Genomic DNA, 22911 nt, shown 5'->3' with positions numbered 1-22911 from the left:
TGCTTAGTAACTGGTTTAAAGACTGGAGGTAATGTATGCTGTTTGGCACTGAGTGGGAATTGATGAATATAAGTAAACTAGATCTTTATGCAGTCACTTCAGCTCTTTAGATTTCCTTTCTCCACTGTAAACTAAGTAAAAGTGTTTAAATTTTCCACACATTTTCAGTCTTTGCCAATCAGGCAGACCTACACAAAACTCAGCTACGGTACGTCATAGAGTGAAGGCGCTCAATATGCACTTAACGCTGAAGGAACGTAAACCCACAGGACGCGCTTGGAGGACCTCCGTATCCCAGCATTCACTGCGCTGCTCCCGTAGCTCTTCCCTGGCGCCGCCTCTATGGTAGCACCGGCCTTCGTTGCCACAGGGGTGGTGGCGGGTGTTAGAAGACTGAGGGTTTCTCTCTTTTTTCTGCCTTGGCTTTGGGAGTGAAAGGTCGCGATGTCAGAGAAAAAACAGCCGGTAGACTTGGGTCTTCTGGAGGAGGACGACGAATTCGAGGAGTTTCCCGCCGAAGGTAACTGACTGAGCCCTCCCTCGCTTCCTCCCCGGCCTCTGGGCCGCGCGGACGGTGACTCAGGCTTCCGAGTGGACACGGTGCGCGCGCTCAGGATCGGCTCTGAAGGGCCCGGCGAGAAGTCGGTCTCTGCGGCCGGTTCTCAAGGCCCGGTCCCTGGCTTCGGAGTCCGGTTGTCACGGTGGGACTCACCGGCGAGGCCAGATGGCTTCTGCTTCCTCTTTGGGAGGAGCTTTGGTGACCCCGGGTTCACTGCACTGTGTCCGACATGGTCCCTTTACGCTTCAGCTGGATTACCTTCCACCTTGTTCATATCTACATAACTTCCTTTCTCTTTATTTTCTTTTGTTTTAGCAGCTTTCCGAAATTAAATGGTTGGTTCTGTTTATGCTAGGGTGTTGAAATGAAGCCTGTTAAGTAGGGTGAGATGATCGGGTCTTGGGTTACTTTATACACGTATTGCCTTATTCTTGTTCCCCGTCATTTTTGGTCACTTAGTTTCGAACTGACTTTAAGAGCCTAAAACTTATACATTTCTATTTCTTTCATGGTGTCAAGAGGACTTTTAGTTTTCTCATTGTAGTTAATTGCACAGACTAACAGTTATTGAGTAGATTACTGTTTTGTCAGGCAATTGGGTAATGGTATTACCACTTTTCAGATAAAGAAGCGTAAGCTTGGAAACTTCATATACATTTGATTTGTCTCACCATCTTTTATTTCATTCGCTTTTACCGTGTCGTTTGTCCTTGTTCTAACTTTATGTTGTGAGCAGCAAATTCTGCCTAGTTGGTAGTTACGTAGTAAAAGGCTCATTTAAAGTTAAGAGGAAAAGCAAAGACACTTAAAATATTTTCTTTAAAGACAAAGGCTTCTCTAGACAGGTTTTCCTAATGTGTTAATTTGAGTTAGTGAGATTTTGCTGGATACAAAATTAGCTGGCTGGGTGAAACCACTAAATATTTACTAATAAAAACTGCTCTGATAAATAACAAAACAAGTAAACAACTTGGAAAAGTGACACCGAAGAATCATTTGTCTTTTGAGACTATATTTCTTACATCTTTTGGCCTAGTCATCGTTTAGAGACTTCCTTGCTTCTCAAAATGTGATCCATGGACCAGCAGCCTTGGCATAACTTGGGAGCTTGTTAGAAATGCAGCATCTCTGCCTCACCCTAGATCTATTCATACAGTCTGGACTTCACTAAGTTTCCCAAGCAACTTGTATACCTGTTAAAGTTGAGCAGTGCTGCTTTTTAAGACATTGGCTTATTTTGAATCTTTCAGTATTTTGAGTTTTCAGTTCAATTATTAATGCCTTTGAATTACTTTCAAGTGCTTTCCCTTCTTTGGGAATTTTTTTTTTTTTTTTTTTTTTTTTTTGTCATTGTCTTTCTGGTAAATTTGCCATTAACAAACTCACTGACACATACAAAATGAAATTACTGTTGTTAAACCAGCCTCTAACCATTTGAATACTACTGATCTTCAGGAAATCTTTCTTTCAAAGGCCCTCATGAGTCTCAGGTGCCAGAAAATGGAAGATATCCACTGACTAAGGCAGTTTGCAGGAATAGAGCCTGCCATGTGAAAGTCATTACTGGTTATTACTGAAATTGTGTGGCCCTGATTCGACCAATGAATTGTCCCTCTTTTGGGAGTGTTGTCCATCCATCTCATCCCAGATAAGAACCTGTTTGGTGGGATGTTAATTTAGTCATTTTAAGAAAAGGGAACTTTTATTTTATAAAGGAAACCAAGATAGTATGTTTTCATGGAGGCCTCATTACTGCTTCTGAATGATGACACCTAAATTGTTCTTCTATGTGAGGCATAACATCTGGGGTGATTTTCTGAAGGTACAAAGGACCAAATGTTTCTCTTTTTTTCCATTATTTATTCTGTGGGTCTGTGTTCCACTAGAAATTCCTCATATTCTACTTGGTGGTTGTGTAATCTGGTCATTAAGCAGGAACTGTTAAGAAATCATGTTTAGTATCTTTGTGAAATGCAAAGATATTTAAACTAAACTGATTGAGAATAGGTTTTATTAGGAAGACATTCAAAGTCCCATGCATTACTGATTATAGTTTTGGAGGCTTTGACATGGTTAGATTTTTAGAACTGGAAAACCTTAATGCCTAGAGAAGATAGAACTTGTCCAAGGTCATACAGTAAGTGTGTAATAGTAGAGCAGTGTCTAAAACGAAGTACTCAATAATTTATTTGAAATCTCAAACAATTTTTCTTATCAGATAGATACTGAACTTGTTTTTTTTTAGTTTCATTAATTTCTTTTCTCTGACAGTAGAAAGAATGGGTGAGAATAAAGGTCAGAAGAAAACAAGCTGTCTTTAGATTCTCTCATTCTTTTTCCTTTGCTGAAATTGAGAGTTGTTGTTTTACAGAAAAAGTTTCTTTAGAATATATAAAATGAAATTGAGTTTGCTGCCAGAGGTAATGGTATTTGTAAGAGAATGCTATTATACTAAGTATTCTATTATATATATATATATATATATATATATATATATATATATATATATGTAAAACCAGTGAAACTGCTGTGTAGTCTGAAGAAATCAGGAGCAGGATACTACCCATGTCCCCAACCGCACTGAGAAACTCCTGGGGTTATTGATAGAAATATGTCTGCTGAGGAAAACAAAAGGCTGGTGATCCCCTAATGCTGATAGCATTCTGGAATACCTGAGGTACTCTCCCTTTTGCCTAATGAAGTCGTATATCATTTTACAGTGGTTCTTCACCAGGAGAGTTTCTTTGGATGTTCCATTCCCTTGATGGGTGGGAGTGTGAAGTAACTACCAGCATTTAGTGGGTAGAGGCTAAGGATTTTAATGTGCTGCTATGCATAGACTGGTCCTGCACTAAGAAAAATTGTACCATGAAAATTGCCATCGAAAAATATTTACATGTTGGATCAACTGGACTAAAAAATCAACTGAATGGTTCCTTAGAATCTTAAATGAAGAAGGTGGAGGCAACAAACATTGACTATGTCAGTTTAGTGCCAAAAGGGGCTTTGATATTTGCAGTTATTTAGTGTAATATCATGGATGCATCAACATAACCTGCAAACATTTAAATTAGTTACGTGATAGAAAAAAATGGGAAATTCATGTTACTAAAAATTTTTAAGAAAAAAATATATAGTGAATGCCAGAATGTCTATTGAATTTCCATTCGTAGTAATCATGCAGCTAGTAAGTAAAGTAAGTTTTTGAGCCGAAGTATTGAATAAGCATGAGTTTAGGATCAGGCCTGGGTTCAAATCCACCATTCATAAGCTTTTAGCTTGTTAGTTCATGCTAATTACTTAACCTTGTCTTTAAAGTATTTTTATAGTATAATATATAGGATAGTTGTACAAGTAACTGCTTAATTTATAGGTTTAAATTTTTAAACCTATAAAAGGGTATAAATTTGAAAGTGAAAGAACTGTTTCTCACCACCTTTCCCCTCCAGAATTTCTCATGCTACTGTGTTAACCACTGTTAAATGGGTTTTTTAGTGTCTTTCCAGAATTTATATATAGTGTGTGTGTAAACAGCCTTTAAATGCACACATAGAGTATATACATTCAGTATATAATTCTCCTACTTGCTTTTTACCAGTTAATATATCTTACACACTTTTCCTATTAATATAAAGTTACTTAATGCTTTTTAAATAGTTGTGTATTAGTCTATTGTATGCATGTTAAATAATTTAACTAGTAGTCCCTTATTGATAGATATCTAGGTGGTTTTCAGTTTTTTTTTTTTTTTGGTTAGCTTGTTTTTATGTGTTATTTTGTTTTCACTCTTACAGAATATACTGCAGTGCATATTCTTACATCTTTGTATATATGTTTTTTGCTTATCTGTAAGATAAACTCCTAAAGGGAAAATGGCAGATTCATTTTTATTTCTTTTTTAATATATTTTTAATTCTCTGAGCAAACTCACAGAATAGTTTGGAAGTACAGAACAGTTTTTTTCCTGAACCATTTGAAAATAAAAGTTGCCAACCTGATGCGTTATCTCCCTGAATACTTTAATGTGTATTTCCTACAAAGATGTAGCTACAGTAAACCATCAAAATCAGGAAACTAACACCAATACATTACTATCATCTGAGCCTTAGATCCCTTTCAGGTTTTTCCAGTTGTCTTAATGTCTTGATTTCAGAAATCTGAGCTGCATTTAGTTGTCACGTCTCTTTAATCTTTAGAGCAGTTTCTCAGTATGTCCTTGACTTTTATGATTTTGACACTTTTGAAGATTACAGGCCAATTATTTTGTAGAATGTCCCTTAATTTGGGCTTGTCTCTTGTTTCCACATGATTAAATTCAGGCTCTTCATCTTGGCAGGAATGTCACAGTTGCGATGCTGTGTTTTTCTCATTGCATCCTCAGTGGGAACATGATTGTCATGTTCAGTACCTATATCTAAAATTAAGATTGTTGAATTTATGGGTTATTTAATATTTGATTTACTTTTTAATATTAAAAACTTATAAATTAAAAAATAAAATATTGCCATTAAATGTTTTTCCAAAAGTACTTTAAGAAACAATGTGCTCATTCATATAACAGCATACATTGTGTAAGGGTGCATACCTATATAAAAGAGATACAAAGAAATTCATCAGAATTAAAAATCCCCAAGTTAGGATACTGGTGCTTGGGAGGGGTTAATGAGAGGTGTGACCCAGGATACTAAACAGAAAAAACTACTTCGAAAAACTGTTTGATTAGCTATTTCATTGATTCCGTGGGATGAGCAAGTAATAATAACTTATAATTTAAATAGTGTTTAATGTTATTACTTGGTGGTTGTTATAAATTACTTTTTGAAAGATGTGATGTGGTAATGAACTGTGAAAACATTGAGGGGGGAATAAAACTAAAGTTTCAAAAATGATATACTCCTTTTTTGGAAGTATTTAAGATTCAACAAATATCTTTTTTTCCAATTGTGCATTCTCTTGTATAGGTAATATTTGGTACAAATGGTTTCTACTTACTCTGAAACATGTTTATCTTTTCATCTCCCTCTTTCATTCCTCAAGTTCCCTTACAGTGATTAGCTCATAATAAACAATTTGTTCATTCCATATGTATTTATTGAGTGCTTCCTATAAGTCCAGCACCAAGAGAATATTAGCCACCATCTATCAGTACTTAGTGCTTTAGACAGAGTCATTTAGTCCGCACAGCAGCCCTATAAGGTAGGTTTTATATCTGGGACTCAGCAAAATTAAATCACTTACTTATGGTCATAGTTAACTAGGGGCTGTGCTGAAGCAAATTTACACCTTAGGTAGATTATCTGTCTTTGAACTTAGTAAGTGATAAAAGAGTTAGGAGAAGTATGGACCATTGTTTTTACTCGGAGCTCTTCTTTAATTTCTTTGGAGGTGCTTCTCCTGGGAAGTGGGACTCCAAGTCCTCTCCCCACCTCGAATTAAACCAGAGCAGCTATGCTTTGGTTGCCTTACCTGTTGGGCTTCAGGGTAGGATTTCATCTGAAGAAAAGTTTCCTTTTAGTGGGGGGTGGGGATGAGAGAATGATGGTAAAGTGCAACAGCAGTTAAAAAAAAAAAGGGCGGGAAATGATTTCTAATTGTGTATGATGTAAGGTAGCACTATTTAACAGGACTTTCAAAAGATAGAAGTGTGGTAAAGGGGTTTTCAAAAGAAAGGAAAAGGATTGTATGCCTGGAGGGGGCAATGTGTGTTTTATTTGGCTGTAAAATCATGGTTACAAATGCGGGTAGTTTGGGGCCTAATCATGGAAAGCTTTAAGCCAAATGGCCAGTTTGGTTGGACTTCATCCTTAGGTAGATGAGAGATCCCCCCTGCCCCCCCCCCCCAATGACAGTGATGTTTGAGAGTTGTGCTTTAGTAAGTTTAGGAAAAATTAACACAGCAGAAGTAATTTGATATGGTAAAGAGAAAAGACAGAGTCTGGGAGAACAATTAGCAAATCATTGAAATAACTCAACTGGGACCAAGGGCCTGAAATAGGCTGTACTAGGAATGAAGTAAAGGAGGGGGGAGGGGAGCAAGAGAAGCAAGGGAGGTAGAATTGGTGATAGGGTTTGGCTATTAGTTTGAGATGGAGTGCTGGGAATAAAGTCAGGGATTGTGATTTTGCACTTGCATGCCTAGGAAGATGAATGCTGGAGCTCAGCTTGGGTATCTTTGATTGAGTAATATGAAGGAGGATCATCGCAGAGTGAGGAAACCTGATGAGTTGAAGGCATGAGAACTGGGAAAAGATGAGAGCAGTGGCTTTTGAGAATATTGTAGAATTGAAGAGAAATAAAAGCAGTAATCAAAAAAGAACTGAAGTTAGTATGACTTTGTAGTGGAACCCTTCTGCCAGATGGTTTTAAAAAGAATTGTTTGAATTTCCTTTTTTAAAAAAAATGTGAGAATAACTGTAAGTGATTATGTAAGTTATTTTGAGCCTCTGTTTCAGAACTCAGATAACTGAAAGCTTAACTGTCTGTTAGCAACATCATTTATGACTTGCTTTTGGTGTTTGCCCTGAAGTTCTCCACTGACATTTTTGGTTCTTGTTGGAGAAAATATAGCAGTACAGTGGTACTGTGTTGGATACTGATTTCTTAGCCTTTGAATGTACATTAAATCTGTAGGATAATTAATAGGTGTGTTTGTACCATGATAATCACAGAAAATGAAATTTTAGGAAAGTAATATTAATCTATTCTATGCAGACTAAGTAAGAATACATGTAAATTTATCTCAGGATGACTAGATTTGGTGTGGCTTCATTATCATACTCATGAGTAATGATGCTGTTTACGCCTATTTTCTACTCAAGAATTAGAGTGAATGGGATTTAAGAACATTGTAGAACTTTTCTGAGACTTCATCTGTTCTGTTTCTCTCATCATGTATTGTTCTGCCTATACATGCATGTTTTTTGTTTGAAGAAACTTTGTTGGAAATCAGTTTGTTTATATTCAGAATAGCTTTGCTGTTACGGAATGAATGAGAATTTGATGTTCCTGAACTTTGGTATAGAACATTTGCAACCCTATTTGGTATAAGTGGAATTTTCTCTTTATTTTTCTCCAAAGTGGTATACTTCATACTTTTAAGAGATTTGGGGATGTGTGTTGGGGAGTTAGCAAAGTAAGTAATTTTAAGAACATCTTCTAAGCTGAGAGAAACGCTTTTTCATACTTAAATGTGAAGGTGATGCTTAGTTGAAGTATGTGGGATCTCTGAAAGCTCAGTTTTGAAATTTAATATTAGTTGCATATGTAATTCTCACTGGCAAATGTGAACAAAGCCAGTTTTGGGGGCAGAGTCTTAAACAATTTAGAACTGCTAGAAACTTATATATTAGGCATCTGCTATTGGTTCTTTCCTATTCTCACTTTCTAAAATACAGTAATTTCTTTTTTTTTACCAGTACACATATGAAGGCCTACACACTGAAGTAAAGCAGCTGTGGCTATTTTAAATGATTAATCACAATCCTGGCAATGCCTTTAGTGTTGAGGGTAAAGTGTATACTTTATAAGGTCATTTGTACCTATTGAAAAGGAAGGCAGTTGACATGAATCAGGTATGCTTGTTTGATTTTATTATTTTGCCTTTTTTTAAAAAAGGTATTTTGGGTTTTGAGGCTTTAAAAATTAGTTAAATAAAATTACGTGATTATCAGTGTTTGGAGTATTGTAATTTAAAATTAAAACACAATTCAAAGATGTATTGCAACAGATATTACCTGTATCTAGAAATTACAAGACACAACATTTTTATGGTATACATTCACTTTGTAAAATTTATGTACATTGCATATAAACTGTATAGAGGATTTATAAATGTTAGAAATAATATTCTGGGTATAAAAAAAATTTTTTTGCGTAATATGGTTCAGTACATAATCCCAGTTAATAAAAAGAAACTTTCAAGTGTCTGCCTAAAATTATAGATTCTATTTTGTCAGTATGAATACTAATTTTCTTAATGCTCATATTAGATAATTTTAAATACTTACTGAGTTGTAATTCAAAAAGGGTTATTTATTGTCCCAGATTCCCCATCTTTGACAATTGGAAGAATGATCTGGCGTGATAGACTTCAGTGCATCTTACTCCTAGGATAAAGTTTTGAGGTTAAAGAGTATATTCAAATTTTTGTGATTAGTGAATTTGATCAGCTTTTCTATCTTTCAGTAATCAGCAGTGTCATAATTATGAAGCATTGTAAGATAATCCCAAACAAGTATAGAGCTGTTGTCATGAGTCTTTTTTGTGTTCTGTCTAAAATCTTGCTCACAGTGCTGTTAGTTTTTTCCCCTTCCTGAGCCAATTTCTTTTTCTTGGGACTTTATTTCTACCTTCATTTCCTTTCCCTGCCATTAAAATAGCATGAGATGGTTGTTAAAGGAGGGAGAGATGCAAAGACACTGTTAAAATTAGTATCGCCCATATTATGTTGATTAAAAATTTTGGCTTTTTCCATCCTTTTTGGAACTAAGGTTTAGAGCCCCTACAAAACAAGTTATTAAGTCTGTTATGTTTCTTGTTAGAAAAGAAAACTAAAAAGAGGTTTAAAATTCCACAGAAACTTCGTTGGTGACTCTCTGGGACACTTGGGTACAAATTTAAAACTATGCCGTTTCATTTCTCTAAGTTAAAAGAATTAAAGCCAGCTTGAAGACATTGATCAACATTTTGAATCACATCATGATTAGATTGAAAGTTCCTGGGGGTCTGTAGTTTTACTTTTCTGGAAAGGGTAGGTTTTTCAAAGATAACGTTAGCAGATAAATGTGAAATATTCTTCATTTTACGTTTCTAACTTGAATCTTTTGGATTATTGTCATTCTTTTCCTCTTTAGGGACCAGTAAAGATGGAAGCTATCTTTTCTGCAATTTAGGAAGCTGGTTTCTTGGAATTGATTCAGGCTGACTTGAGGCTTGTTGTCTCAGAACCTTAACACAGTTGAATTGTGACTTGAGACTTCCTTTACTGAAGAACATAATATCCAATCTTTGTATTCTGATTATTTCATGGAACATTAAGCGCCATTAGGTATCTTTATAAAGATTACTTAAAATATCAGTAAAAGAAATACTTAATTTGACAATTCCCATTTTTAGGCACGACCTCAAATCTGGGATTTGAGGACAGGAAGTAAAAGTAGAAAAAGTTAATATTTTCTTGTAAGACAGTTGTCACTTTTTCTGCCTCTTTTTTGTTGGTGGTAATCATGATGGTTTTCAAACAAAGAGGGGGAAGATCTACAGTAATCTCTAAGGCCTTCTCTATCTCTAAAATTGTGTAATTTTTCACAGTCCTCAGTTTTAACCATTATATAAAAATATGAAGTATGAAGCCAAAACTTGCTACAATGCAGTTTAATGGTATTGTTAGTTTTATGTGAATTTTTATAGTGAAAGGCCTTAGCATCATTTAAAGACAAAACAAAACAAAAAATCCTGAGCTGTCCGTTAATATTATTAGGTAGCTGCAGAGTTAAAGGTGATAGTAAGATCTGGAGGGAATGTGGAGGAATAGCATCTTGGTCAGTGTTCACTTGCTATAAAAGAGATAATGAATTTAGATACATACAAGCTGAACATACAAGAAACTGGATTTCTGTAAAAGATAAATTTGAGATTATTTCAAGTGCTTCAGTCACTCTTCTAGTCATGCCAAGATGCAGAAATGTTATTCCTTTGGTGTATCTTTAGGTTTAGGATGTAGGCATACCTATAACAAAATTGGGTTGCAACAGTTATTTGATCATTCTTCCCTAAGGGAAATCCTGAAAATGATCTCCTTTTCTTTAACTTTTTAATCAACTCTCATTAAATATACATGGTTTCACAGAGAGCTTCAAGCTATTTCTACAAGAAGGGAGAAAATGTTAGGATAATCTTAGCCCAGCATACTTTGCTGCTTAATTTTGACATGTGATTTTGGATTACTTACTGTTGTTAAGACTTCAAGGAATAGCATTGGCTTTGAATTTAGATAATTACAGTATTCCCTCTGAGAATAATAATGTTACTAGATGTGATATAAAGGAATTTATCCATGTATAAATTAGTATTTTTGATTATTGGGAATTATTAGTAAATATATATTCACTATCCTATACAAATGATTAGAATTTGGCATACATTACACTGACCTTCCTAGCAACTTGAAGTAAATTGCCTAAGAGAAACTCATCTTTTTGAGCACCTAGGTCCTAAAGAAATTTCCCAAATGGCTTCTTTTAGGGGAACACTGAAGTGCTCTCTGTCCCCAAAAACATTCTTAGAATAAATGCAATTGAAAATTTTAAATGGCCCAATCCTAATACTTGACAGTGTTATTCTTTTCTTTCTTGACTTCATTGAAACCATACACTGACCTCAGTTTTTTTGGATTATCTGCTCAGAGGGAGGGTGTGTTGGTTTGAATGTATTATGTCCCCCAGGAAAAGCCATATTCTTTGATGCAGTCTTGTGGGGCATACATTTTGGTGCTGATTAGATTTGCATGGAAATGAGCCCCACCCAACTGTAGGTGATAACTCTGATGAGATATTCCCATGGAGGCATGGCCCCACCCATTCAGGGTGGGCCTTGATCAGTGGAGCCTATAAATGAGCTGACAGGCAGAGGGCAGTCAGTACAGCTGAGAGTGACATTTTGAAGAGGAGCTACAGCCAAGAGGGACACTTTGAAGAAAGCACAGGAGCTGCAGATGAGAGACAGTTTGAAGACAGCCATTGAAAGCAGACTCTTGCTCCGGAGAAGCTAAGAGAGGACAAATATCCTGAGTGCAACCAAGAGTGACGTTTGAGGAACTGCAGCCTAGAGAGGAACGTCCTGGGAGAAAGCCTTTTTGAAACCAGAACTTTGGAGCAGACGCCAGCCACGTGCCTTCCCAGCTAACAGGTTTTCCGGACGCCATTGGCCATCCTCCAGTGAAAGTACCCTTTGTTGATGGACACTTCATGGCCTTAAGACTGTAACTGTGTAGCTAAATAAACCCCCTTTTGTAAAAGCCAATCCTTCTCTGGTGTTTTGCATTCCGGCAGCACTAGCAAACTAGAACAGAGGGGAACTTGAGTAACGTAGTTCCATTTCCTCATTTTACCGAGTATCTACAGTGTGCCAGGGACTCTGCTATAGGCATTAGGGTTCCTACCTGAAAGTTTTGAATAGTTCCTGTTAGTCCCTGACAGGAATGGCAGTGGTGAGTTTAGGCACCAGTGGAGGATGAGTGTAGACATTGTAAGACCTAGAGGGAAGGAGGAAGAAGAGTAGTCAAAATGCCTCCCAAGTTTCTGGTTTGGGATACCACGTAAATGGAGGTACTTTTCCTCTGTTAAATTTGGATGATGACATACTTCACACATTGAAGAAATTATTTTGGGTTCATAATGTAATGGGAATAAAATACCAGTATTATGATCAATTGTCAAGTAACTTTACATATATATGCATAATAAAAGCCTAAATCATACCTTCGTTTATTTTTCTTTGGGGGTTGAAATGTTCTTAGCCATGTTTCTAATAAGTAATTGCTAAGAGATGTACAAAGTGTGTAACTCATAATTACTGCTTTTTGGGGTGGAGTAGAATTAAAAATCAAACAAAATAATAAGAGTCTGACTTCATTGTTAATTGTGATTCAGAGTTCTGTTGCTTTCACAACTATTCATGTACCTTTTGTGCATAGCCGTTTGTTGTGCATATACTAGGTACTGTTTGTAACTGAGGAATACAAAGATAAATAAAATGTTACTCTTAGGGAGTTCAGACACTAGTAGTAGACATAGACATGTAAACTGATTATTATGATTGTATGTTATGAGAGTGCTGTGATAGACACACAAAAAAAGGGGGCTTAATCTGAGGGTGAGGAGGAGAAGGGATTAGGGAAGGCTTCCAGAGGAGGTGATTTCCAAGCTGGTTTTTTAAAAACTATTTTTCCAGGTTTTAATTTCGAAGCTTTTTCACCCTATAGAGAAGTGAAAAGAATAGTACAATGAACACATAGATACATAAGATGTTAACATTTTACCATAGTTAACTTTATTTTTAATCATATATATACATACATATCAATACATAAAGATTTGAGAACCATTTGCAACTAAGCTGCCAACAAAATGACACTGCATTCTTAAGTATTTCAGCTTGCATATCTTGCGAATAAGGACCTTCTTCTGTAAAAACAACTTCACAATCACACCCAAGAAAATTAACATTTTAATTCAATAATATAAAAAAAATTCTATATTCAGATTTACCAGTTGTTCCAAAAACATTTCTTAATGCTTCCTTCCCTCAATCCAGTGTTAGTTTACTCTTATGCATTGTGTTTGGTTGTTTAATCCAGAATAGTTTCCCACCCCTTTTTTGTGTTTCGTGACATTGACTAATTTGAAAGCATGGCAGAATTAGAAAACACTATTGTAGAAAACACAGTTGTAGAAAGTCCAACCTTCTGGAATTGCCTGATAGTTTCCTCTTGACTAGATTCAGGATCAACATTTTTAGCAAGAATACTACATAGATGACGTGCATTTGTTATTTCATTACGTCAGGAGATACATTTCAGGTTGTTCCATCTATTGTTGATCCTAAGTTTAATTACTTGGTTAAGATGATGACTACCAGGTCTCTCCATTGTCCCCCCTTTTTAATGAGTAAGTAATCTGTTGTCCAACCCTTTCTCACTCAGTGATTTTAGCATTTATTATTCATCCTTGCCTAAATTGCATTGGGGGTTGCAAAATAGTGTTTTCTAATTCTACCATGCTTTCTATGTTTGTACAGGTAGACTCTGTAAAGAAGAGCATTACCCCCATCACTGCTCCCTCCCTCTTGTCTCTCTTTTTAAGTATTGCTCTGATTTCATAGATTTTTTTTTTTAATTCAAGGTGTTATAATACATTACTGTCATTCTTTTTGATCCTCAACTTGTCCCATGTTTGGCCAGTGGGAATACCTTTAAGCCAATTTCAGTGTACTTTTGGCATCTTTCTGGCATAAAAAGATATTCCATACTCACCTAGTAAATTCCTTGTTCCTGTTTTAGAATCAGCTACTTCTCCAGGAAGCCAGGGTTCCTTTCAAAGGGTATTGGTATTTGAGCTAATTCAGGATAAGTAGAAGTGAGGCCAAGTAGTCAGTTCAAGAGATGTCACAAACAGTGGCAGAGAGATGAGGAGCAACATGAAATATTTGATAAATAGAAAATTTTAAGCAATTTTGAATCATGAAGTATGAAGTCAGGGCTGAAGAAAAATGAAGATCTTGTGGCTGGTACTTAATTATTGTGGTTTTCACAATGGAGAAATATGGCTAACATGGGATAATCTTCCCAGTGGATTTGAATGTTAGGTAATTTAAAATATTTTTATTTTAAAACAAATCCATTATGCAGTAAATTACAATTTTTTGTGATAAAACATAAAACTATGCCAAGATTGTAGCAGGTGGGTTAATCTAAATAGGAGAGCTGAGTATACATAAACTCTCTTGCCTCTGAGAAAGTTTGATATAGTTAAGAAATGATATCACCCTGGAAGTTAGATTTTAATCAGGATCAGGAGAATAGAAGCAAGAAGAACCTGGGAAGTTAGAATATTACCATTGCATGGGTAAGAAAAGATGTGAATGTCTGATCTAGAGCAGAGACAGTAGGGGCAGAGAGACAAGGGTTGTTTTGAGAATGATTTAGGGATAAAATGGGCAGAACTTTGGTAATGGAAAGAGGAGGAAATTTAGAATGACTCCCCTGGCATCTGGCTTGAGTCTGGATGCATTTGTGTTTTTCCTTGGTTAGACCAGGGCAGCATGTGGGTTGTGGACATGGTGTAGTGGGGAGGGGTGTAGAGCTGGATATAGTGAATTAAATTTTGGGCATGTTGTGTTTGTGCCTAACAGGTAGTTGCATGTAGAATTCTAAAGGGTTCTACAGTGGAGAGAACAACATATTGTTAAAATATCACTCAAGGAGGCACTTAAGGGGGAGAGCATGGACCAGAGATAAATTCTTAATTTAAGCATTTTGCTATCAAGAGCATCATTCAAGGACATAAAGGAAGGGATGTAAAGGGAAGCAGCTAACTATATACTCGTTGGCTTCTGAGATACAATGACTGGAGATTTGAGTGTAGGAAAGCTACCTCATTGATAGATTTTTCCTAGTTGTGTACGTAGGTGTCTATAACTTCCTTCTTGAGCTGTTTTTATAACTCTTAATAGATACTCCTTATTCTGGTACAGGGTTGTCTGCAGATGTTGGTTTACATGTGTATTTTCTGACCATTCTAAACAAAAACTGAAATCCCAATTTAAACCCCACAACCACCACCAAAAGGAAAGGGAGAAAAAGAAAATTCAGAAAACTATAGCATTGTTCTTTACATATTTATATTTATTCTTCCTTTAAAAACATAAATTTTATATTGATATTGGACAGATGTTAGAGGTGGCTTATAATTTAGTCCACTTTTTAATATGTGTATGTTATACTTTATGTTTAACAGATTTAAATTCTGAGCTGGTATCGTTGTGCTACTCAGCTTGCTTTAGATAGGTTCTTGGTGCTCTGTTTTGAAAGATAAATAAGTCTTATAAAAAGTAGTGTGAGGAAAAATCAGGGAAGTAAATGTCCTCAAAATTGTAATACATTTTCATGGCAGGTAGAATTTTTTGCATTAGTTTCTGCAAATTCAAGAATTGAGAGATAAAAACAGTATAAACTTAGAGATTTAAAGAGAAAGATTACCATTTCTCATAGATATAGTATTAGATGTTTTTGAATTGTGAGAATGATTCAGTGGTAAACTTTGTGTTCTTGTGTTTGTGGAAATAATATATAAGAAATATTTATACTGCATCTGTTTCTATTTTTAGACTGGGCTGGTTTAGATGAAGATGAAGATGCCCATGTCTGGGAGGATAATTGGGATGATGACAATGTAGAGGATGACTTTTCCAATCAGTTACGGTAAGTTTGAAGCCAGATTTATATAGCTCATTATTAATTGTAAGCATGTAATATACGACTTACATATTATAATTGACCTTTTTAAGAAGACTTAATCTTTGAAATGTTTTTGAATTAGAAAACACTGCCTTCATCTCCCATTTCTAAACATGACTACTTTGTGTAATTGCATACATCATACATGCTTTTTTTAGTTTCTTAACAAAGGTAAATTGAAGCACATGTACTATTTTTTATCCTTGTGTGTTTAATTCTGTCAGCATTACTTCCCTACCAGTATTGCAGCTGAAATAAGAATCATTAAAGTTTTGGGTCCCAGTAAATTGGTGATTCTCAAACTGGAGTGGAGATTGGATTGATGGGAGTGTATTTTTTTATATTCTTACTTAAAATCTACCTTTATTATTTATTTGTTTAAGATAAAATTCAGATAACCTAAAACTAACCATTTTAAACTATAATTCACGGCATTTTGTGTATTCGCAGTGTTTTGCAATCATTGCCTTTGTCTACTTCCAAAACATTTTGACATCTCAAAAGGAAACGCCATACCTGTGAACTAGTCATTCTCCACCGCTCCCCCTTCAGCCCCTTTTTTCTGTCTCTATGGGTTTACCTGAGTATTTCATATAAATGGAATCATACAATATATAGCCTTCTTTCACAATATGTCTGACTTCTTTCACTTAGCATAAGGTTTTCAAGTTCGTCTATATTGTAGCATATATCAATACTTCATTTCTTTGTATTGCCAAACAGTATTCCATTATATGTGTATGCCACATTTTGTTTATCTGCTCATCAATTAATGGACTTTTGGGTTGTTTCTAGCTTTTGGCTATTATGAATAATGCTGCTGTGAGCATCCCTGTACAAATTTTTATTTGAATACCTGTTTACAATTTTGGTGGCATATACCTAGGAATGGAATTGCTGGATTATATGGTAATTCTTTAACTTTTGGGGGAACCATCAAACTGTTTTCCATAGTGCTGCATGATTTTGCATTGTATGAAGGTTTTACAAGATTTTACATTGTATGAGGGGATTTTACAGTGTATGAAGGTTCTGTTTCCTCCACATCCTCTCCAACACTTATTTTCTATTATTTTTTTTTAATATAGCCATTCTAGTGGCTGTGAGGTGGATCTCATTGTGGTTTTAATTTTCATTTCCCTGATACCTAATGATGTTGAGCATCTTTTCATGTATTTATTGGCCATCTATATATCTTTGGATAAATATTTAAGTCCTTTGCCCATTTTAAAATTGGGTTGTTTGTCTTTTGTTCAGTTTAGAAATTATTTATATATTCTGGACACTAGACCCTTACCAAATATATGGTGAGCAGATATTTTCTCCCATTCTATGGGTAGTGGGTATTTTTTAACTCTGTTGATGCTGGCCTTTGATGCACAAACGTTTTCAATTTTGATGAAGTCCAGCTTATCTGTTTTTTTCTTTTGATGCTTGTGCTTTAGGTGTCCTCTAAAAATCCAGCACCAAATTCAAGTTCATGAAGATTCTTCCCCATGTTCTAATAATTTTATAGTTTTAGCTCTTCCGTTTGGTTTTCGGACCGTTTTGAATTAATGTGGTTTGAGGTTGAGGTCCAACTTAATTTTTTTTGCATGTGGATATCTAGTTGTCCTGGCACCTTTTGTTGAAGAGACAGTTCTTTCACCCCTAATTTTATTCTGATTCAAACTGTGTCTATCTGTCTTGGCCACAAGGGCATATAAATAGACCGTCAGATACTTTACCTATCGTAATCTTATAATTTAATAGTCTCATAGTCTTGTTCAAAAATGAAGTTAAATAATTTATAATAATTTTTTAAACTTATTTTTAATAAACAGACTGTAGCTCCTGGTCAGCACTGCTTTCTTTTTTTCTTGTGGGCTCACAAACTCTGCATTTTAAAGACATTTTGGCATTTTGCTGGAGACTGATAACAATTTTACCCTTCTCCTTTCTTTTTTGGAAATAGTACAATTTACTTTTCACTGTTATTCTGGTCTTTTTACAATTCTCCATGATTTCTCAAAGATTACTTACTCTTATGTTTTACTTCATTTATTGATTCTTTTAGTACCCTGAGATGTAAAATTATTCAGAGCCTTGAGACTTTAAACTATTTTAATACGTTTTGGATTTATCTCATCTATCATGGTTTTCAATTTAATCTTGATGAGATTGTTTTTCATTGTACGGTTTTATGGACAAGATAAGAATGATAATTGTGGGACAATAATCCTACCTTTTCTCTAAAATATATTACTATTACACCCATCCCAAGCATTGGAGTAATCCCTTCTCAGTTTTCTTGATCCATATATGACTTTCAAAGAACAAGCTTATTTTGTTCTTTTTACAGATTTCAGTCCGTTCTAGGATTTAACAATGCTTTGTTTTCAAGTTCATACCACTGTCTTTTTACATTCATCTTTGGTTTTCTATCCTTTAAAAACTGAAGCACATTAGAGAACACTCTGCTACCTTTTTTCTTTATATTCCTCTCCCCTTTCTGCCTCATTGGAATCATATTATGTTAGGATTTTTATTTTGGGCTTATAACTGTATTGAACTCTATTCCATATTCTTAATCATGTTTTTTGTTTTGTTTTGTTTCATTTTTTCTGTTATCTTCTTGAAGTTTATTTTTATTTTTTAAACTTGAGGCCAAAAGAGTTTTCTTCCTGTGCTATTCAGAAGAGTAAAATTTATCCAAATTTTTGTCTCTTTTGTGTCTTTCATTAATCAGAAAATGGTACTTCTCTCTTAAAGTTAAATCAAAACTTTTTTGAATACTGTGGTTTTATCACGGGACTTTCAGTAGCAAATGTATTGATAGTTGGATTTCTCATCATTACTACACCTTGCCTTTTTACTGTTTTGGAGATAGAGCATATCCAAATACTCTATGTGGCTTGTTTTTGTACACACCTCCACAGTGCTCTTATGTTCTCTATTTTATTTTGCCTTTAGGTCTGTGGATTTTTCATATGTGTATAAATCTTGATTACCTCCATTAGTGAATAACGTTTTTCTTTTTATTTCCCTATTTGAGTCGTGAATTCTTTCCCACTGAGGTTGTTGATATCTCACCAACTCTGTCAGATTAAACTTTTGTGATTATAGATATGTTCTGTAACGTCCACTGTTCACTAGGGTAGCCAGTTGCCACATGTGGGTATTGAGCAGTTGAAATGTGGCCAGTACAACTGAGGAACTGAATTTTTTATTTAAATTAATTTAAATAGCCATATGTGGCTACCATGTTGGACAGTGTAGCATAAGGCAATATTTATATCTTGGCTTTTAAAAAATTGTCTTAACAAGTCTCCTGCAAAAATGTTCTTCCTAGTGTTTGTAAAATGTATCAAGGTCGTTAATGTGGTATCATAAGCCATGATAAAGAATATTCTTACTGCTTTCTGATACCGTTGGGTCCTGAACCCATCTAACTCTAGAGCCAGACTGCTTGTGTTCCAATCCTGAGTCTGCCCAGGAACCTTGGGCAAGTCACTTAGCCTCCCTGTGATTCACTTTTCTCATGAATAAAATGCAGGTGATAATTGGTACTTTACTCATAGGTTTGTTATGAGGATTAAATGTGTTAATGTGTGTAAAGTGTTTAAAGCGTGGTAAGTGCTGTATGAGTGTATATTAAATAAATTAAAACTGTAGCAAGCTGCCCAGCTTCCATGCTCCTCATTCTTGTTCAGTGTAATTACTTTTAACAAGTAGAAGGAAAAAAGTCACCGTTGTCTCCAAGTAACTAATTCGTTTTGTTTTGCTGCTTCTGATATAATTTGTTTCTCTACAAATCAGCAGAAATAGATGGCATTATGAGATTTTCTAGACAACACATCATACCCTAAATAAAAATTCCCATGAATTAGTATAGCTCCTGATTAACTGTGTCAGATATAACCACCAACAAACAGCAGAGTACTTTTTTGAATAGTAAGAGAAGTTCCCAACCTGCTAGTGGCCATTAGTCTTTTCCTTTGTTTTGTTGCAAAAGGAATGCTGCTACTTTTGCTTCAGATGGTCTACATTCACTCTGTGGGTCTTTTACGTGCAAGTGTTCCAGTTGTGCTGAATTTCTTCCTGCTTTCTTATCTTTATTGAATTTGTTCATTCACCAGCCTCATGACATTAGTATTTGTTTTATTTTGTGTACAGTGAACTCAATTTATTTTCCTTTTGTTTGTAGATTCTACTTAAAGTCTAGTAAAGAATTTTCATTTTCTCTAAGAATTTAGCTAGTAGAGAAGCATTTCTTCACCTCCTTTGTGTTTATAAACAATTTATAAACATAATTGGTGTTCCAGTTTGCTAATGCTGCCTTTTCGCAAAACACCAGAAATGGATTGGCTTTTATAAAGGAGGTTTATTTGGTTACACGGTTACTGTTTTAAGGCCATAAAGTGTCCATCAACAAAGGGTACCTTCACTGGAGAAAGGCCATTGGCATCCGGAAAACCTCTGTTAGCTGGGAAGGCACGTGGCTGGCGTCTGCTTGCTCTCCCAGGTTGCGTTTCAAAATGGCGTTCTCCAAAATGTCTGCATCAGCTTCCAACGGCCGTCTTCAGAATGTCTCTCAGCTACAGCTAGCTATGAGCTCCTTCTGTCTGAGCTTTTATAGAGCTCCAGTGAACTAATCTAGGTCCACACTGAATGGGCGGGGTCACACCTCCTTTGGAAGTTATACAGAGTTATCACCCACAGTTGGGTGGAGTGCATCTCCATGGAAACAACCTAATCCAAATGTTCCAACTTAATCAACACTAGTATGTCTGCCCCCACAAGATTGCATCAAAGAACATGGCTTTTTCTAGGGGACATAATATATACAAACTGGTACAATTGGTGACCACCACCTGGCAAGGAAGGCAAACAGACACAGACTATGGAGGACAAATTTGGTATACTTGATAATTAAATCTTAGGTTGAACTATAGGTTTGTTTTTGTTAAAATAAGAGAAAATGAATAATGTGCATTGATTTTGAAAAAGGCAGCAGAAAACTAATGCCTAAGAAAATTTTTAAATTATTTCCATTTTAAAAAGCACAAAGGTGCAAAGTTTTAGCATGAGATAAAATTAAACAACAAATGCAACATTCCCTAAAGATTGGTAACAAGAGTCCTTGCAGGAAACATTTGAGGAGCTTTCTGTGGTAAATGAAAATAGAAGCTTTTAGCCTTTCCCTTCAGCTTTCAGTTCTTTTATTATTACCACATTGCATTTGTATAACTTTCTCTCATTTAGTCCTCACAACAAAGGAGACATGTTGTTGTATATGAAGGACTATAATCTTCATTTTCTTTAGGTGGGGAAGAGTCCAAAATAAGCAATGTATTTAAACTTAGAAAGGAAGGGACAGAGTCAGGGATTTGCACTTGTCTCTTGACTCCTAATCCAATGTTTATACTACCAGCCCATGCTTCCTTCTATACGAAAGCAGAAGACGACAAGGATGATTCGTTTGAATAATTTCTAGCTTGAATATTATTCATGGAAATTAAGTCAGTATTTGTATTGTAAATAACTATAATGGTTTTAGGGAAATAAAGTAGTTTGGGGAAATAATAAATATTATACATCATTCTTTCTGTGTGTTTCTCGCATTGTGTTTTTATTGGATAAAGGGATGGTAGCTAAACAAATTATACTTGAGAACAAGTATCTTTTTATCTTATTGGATGTAATAACATAGTATACATTAATCATTCTTTACATCCATACAGTGTTTTATAGATTAGCTCTCCCAATAATTTTTTCATGAACTTTTATAAAATTTGACTTCTGGCATCTATTTGGAAGGCTAATTAAAATAGCTGAAGTTTATTACAGGGCTACACTGTTTTGTTTAAATGTTTATACAAGGCAGAGAACAATGCAGTTGACATTCTCAAAGTGTGACTGAAGCGTCACGTTGAATAAATTACTTAAAATCATGAAAAGTGTTTTTTTCTTAATGTTATAATTTTATTTAAAAAAACAAACGGAACAAAAACAACCTTAGCAATGTAAGGGAGGGGATTATTTGACAGTTTTGAGAAGGAAATAAGATCACTCGTATCAAGAAAAATTATTGGAACATAAACTTGGATTCAACAGTTGCAGTAAATCCACAGCTAAACATAGGTAATCCTGGTTAAAGTTATGGTTACAGGGTCATGTTCTTCTGCTTGTTAATGTTTGATGTCAGATTTTTCATATTGACATAAATCACAAATCCTGTAAAAATGATACTGATGCATACATAAAAGTGTCTTTTATATGTGTATCTCTATGCCATTATAACCTTTTGAGATTTTTGTCCACATTTAAAATTAGTATCTTATTTAACATTGTATAATTTATTATATTTCTTTTGCCTACATACAGTAAATGCAGAATAATTCTCACACACCCTTAAATTTGATTAATATGTTTCTTGGTTAGAGTGATATATATATATGTCAATATGGAAAACATCTTTCTGTATAAATAAAAGTAATACCTACTATGATAATAAATCCTTTAAGGTATGAAACCAGTGTCTTGTGTTCTTAGCCATGAGGTTAATGATTCTCAAAACTTGCATTTAAATATTTACTAGGAACAGAACATTTGTATGGTATTTGGAAGACAGCACTAAATCCCTCACATTTCTTCCATAAATAGATTTATAAGAAAATTAAGGAAGATAAATGATAAGCTTACTGATGATAAAAGCAAAATTTTATTAGCATTATACTGACTCACATCCAATTTCTTTCTTAGGGGTTTCTTTTTAGAAACTAAAATAAAGCTATTTGGTAGTATTTTAAACTGGTACCTCAGGTTGACCTCAATGATTTAATTTATTTAAAAAAATCTTTAATTTATAATGAAGAATGCTTAGTGATGTTGTTCTTTTGTGTTTCATTACAGAGCCGAATTGGAGAAACATGGTTATAAAATGGAGACCTCATAGCATTCAGAAGTGTTGACTAAACTTGAACTGTTTACTAAAATCTAGGACAGAAAACCCAGGATGAGACCCTTAAAAAAAATGTTTATTTTGTTTTCAGATTGGGGTTATTTTTGTTTTTGTAACAAAAAATAAATGTTTTGATCTAATCTTGATTTGCCTCAAAAATCTTTTGCCTCTAATCATTAGTTTTCTCATACTGCTATGATTTTCCGGAATCTTATTCTATAAAGACAGTAAAATTTTGTAGTATGAAACTTTTATTTTTAATGTTAATTGAAGCTCAGAGAGATGAAATGATCTGAGGCCAGAATTCATCTGATTCCCAATTTGCTACTTTTCTTAAACTATAGACTACTTTTTTTATGCCATGTTAAATCTTTACTTCTGTATTTTGATAACTTA

At 34.8% G+C, this 22911-nt stretch overlaps 1 protein-coding gene across 1 annotated transcript; it reads left to right on the top strand.

Annotated features, from left to right (window-relative positions):
- The first annotated feature begins 322 nt into the window (after window positions 1-322).
- Window positions 323-22661, top strand: SEM1 (SEM1 26S proteasome complex subunit). The gene is made up of 3 exons (XM_037836742.1): window positions 323-520; window positions 15443-15536; window positions 22467-22661. Exons 1-3 carry the CDS (start codon window positions 445-447, stop codon window positions 22507-22509), a joined length of 213 nt encoding a protein of 70 aa, XP_037692670.1. The 5' UTR covers window positions 323-444; the 3' UTR covers window positions 22510-22661.
- The last annotated feature ends 250 nt before the right edge of the window (window positions 22662-22911 follow it).

This window comes from Choloepus didactylus, chromosome 5, assembly GCF_015220235.1.
Source record: "Choloepus didactylus isolate mChoDid1 chromosome 5, mChoDid1.pri, whole genome shotgun sequence".
NCBI lineage: Eukaryota > Metazoa > Chordata > Mammalia > Pilosa > Megalonychidae > Choloepus > Choloepus didactylus.
Note: the sequence above shows the minus strand (reverse complement) of the source record. Positions and strands in the feature narration are given on the sequence as shown.

Bases quoted from the DNA above. Each gene is read 5' to 3' on its own strand.
- SEM1 (XM_037836742.1), top strand. From the start codon at position 445: ATGTCAGAGAAAAAACAGCCGGTAGACTTGGGTCTTCTGGAGGAGGAC. The intron at 521-15,442 runs GTAACTGACTGA...TTCTATTTTTAG, and splicing joins CGAGGAGTTTCCCGCCGAAG to ACTGGGCTGGTTTAGATGAA. The intron at 15,537-22,466 runs GTAAGTTTGAAG...GTTTCATTACAG, and splicing joins GACTTTTCCAATCAGTTACG to AGCCGAATTGGAGAAACATG.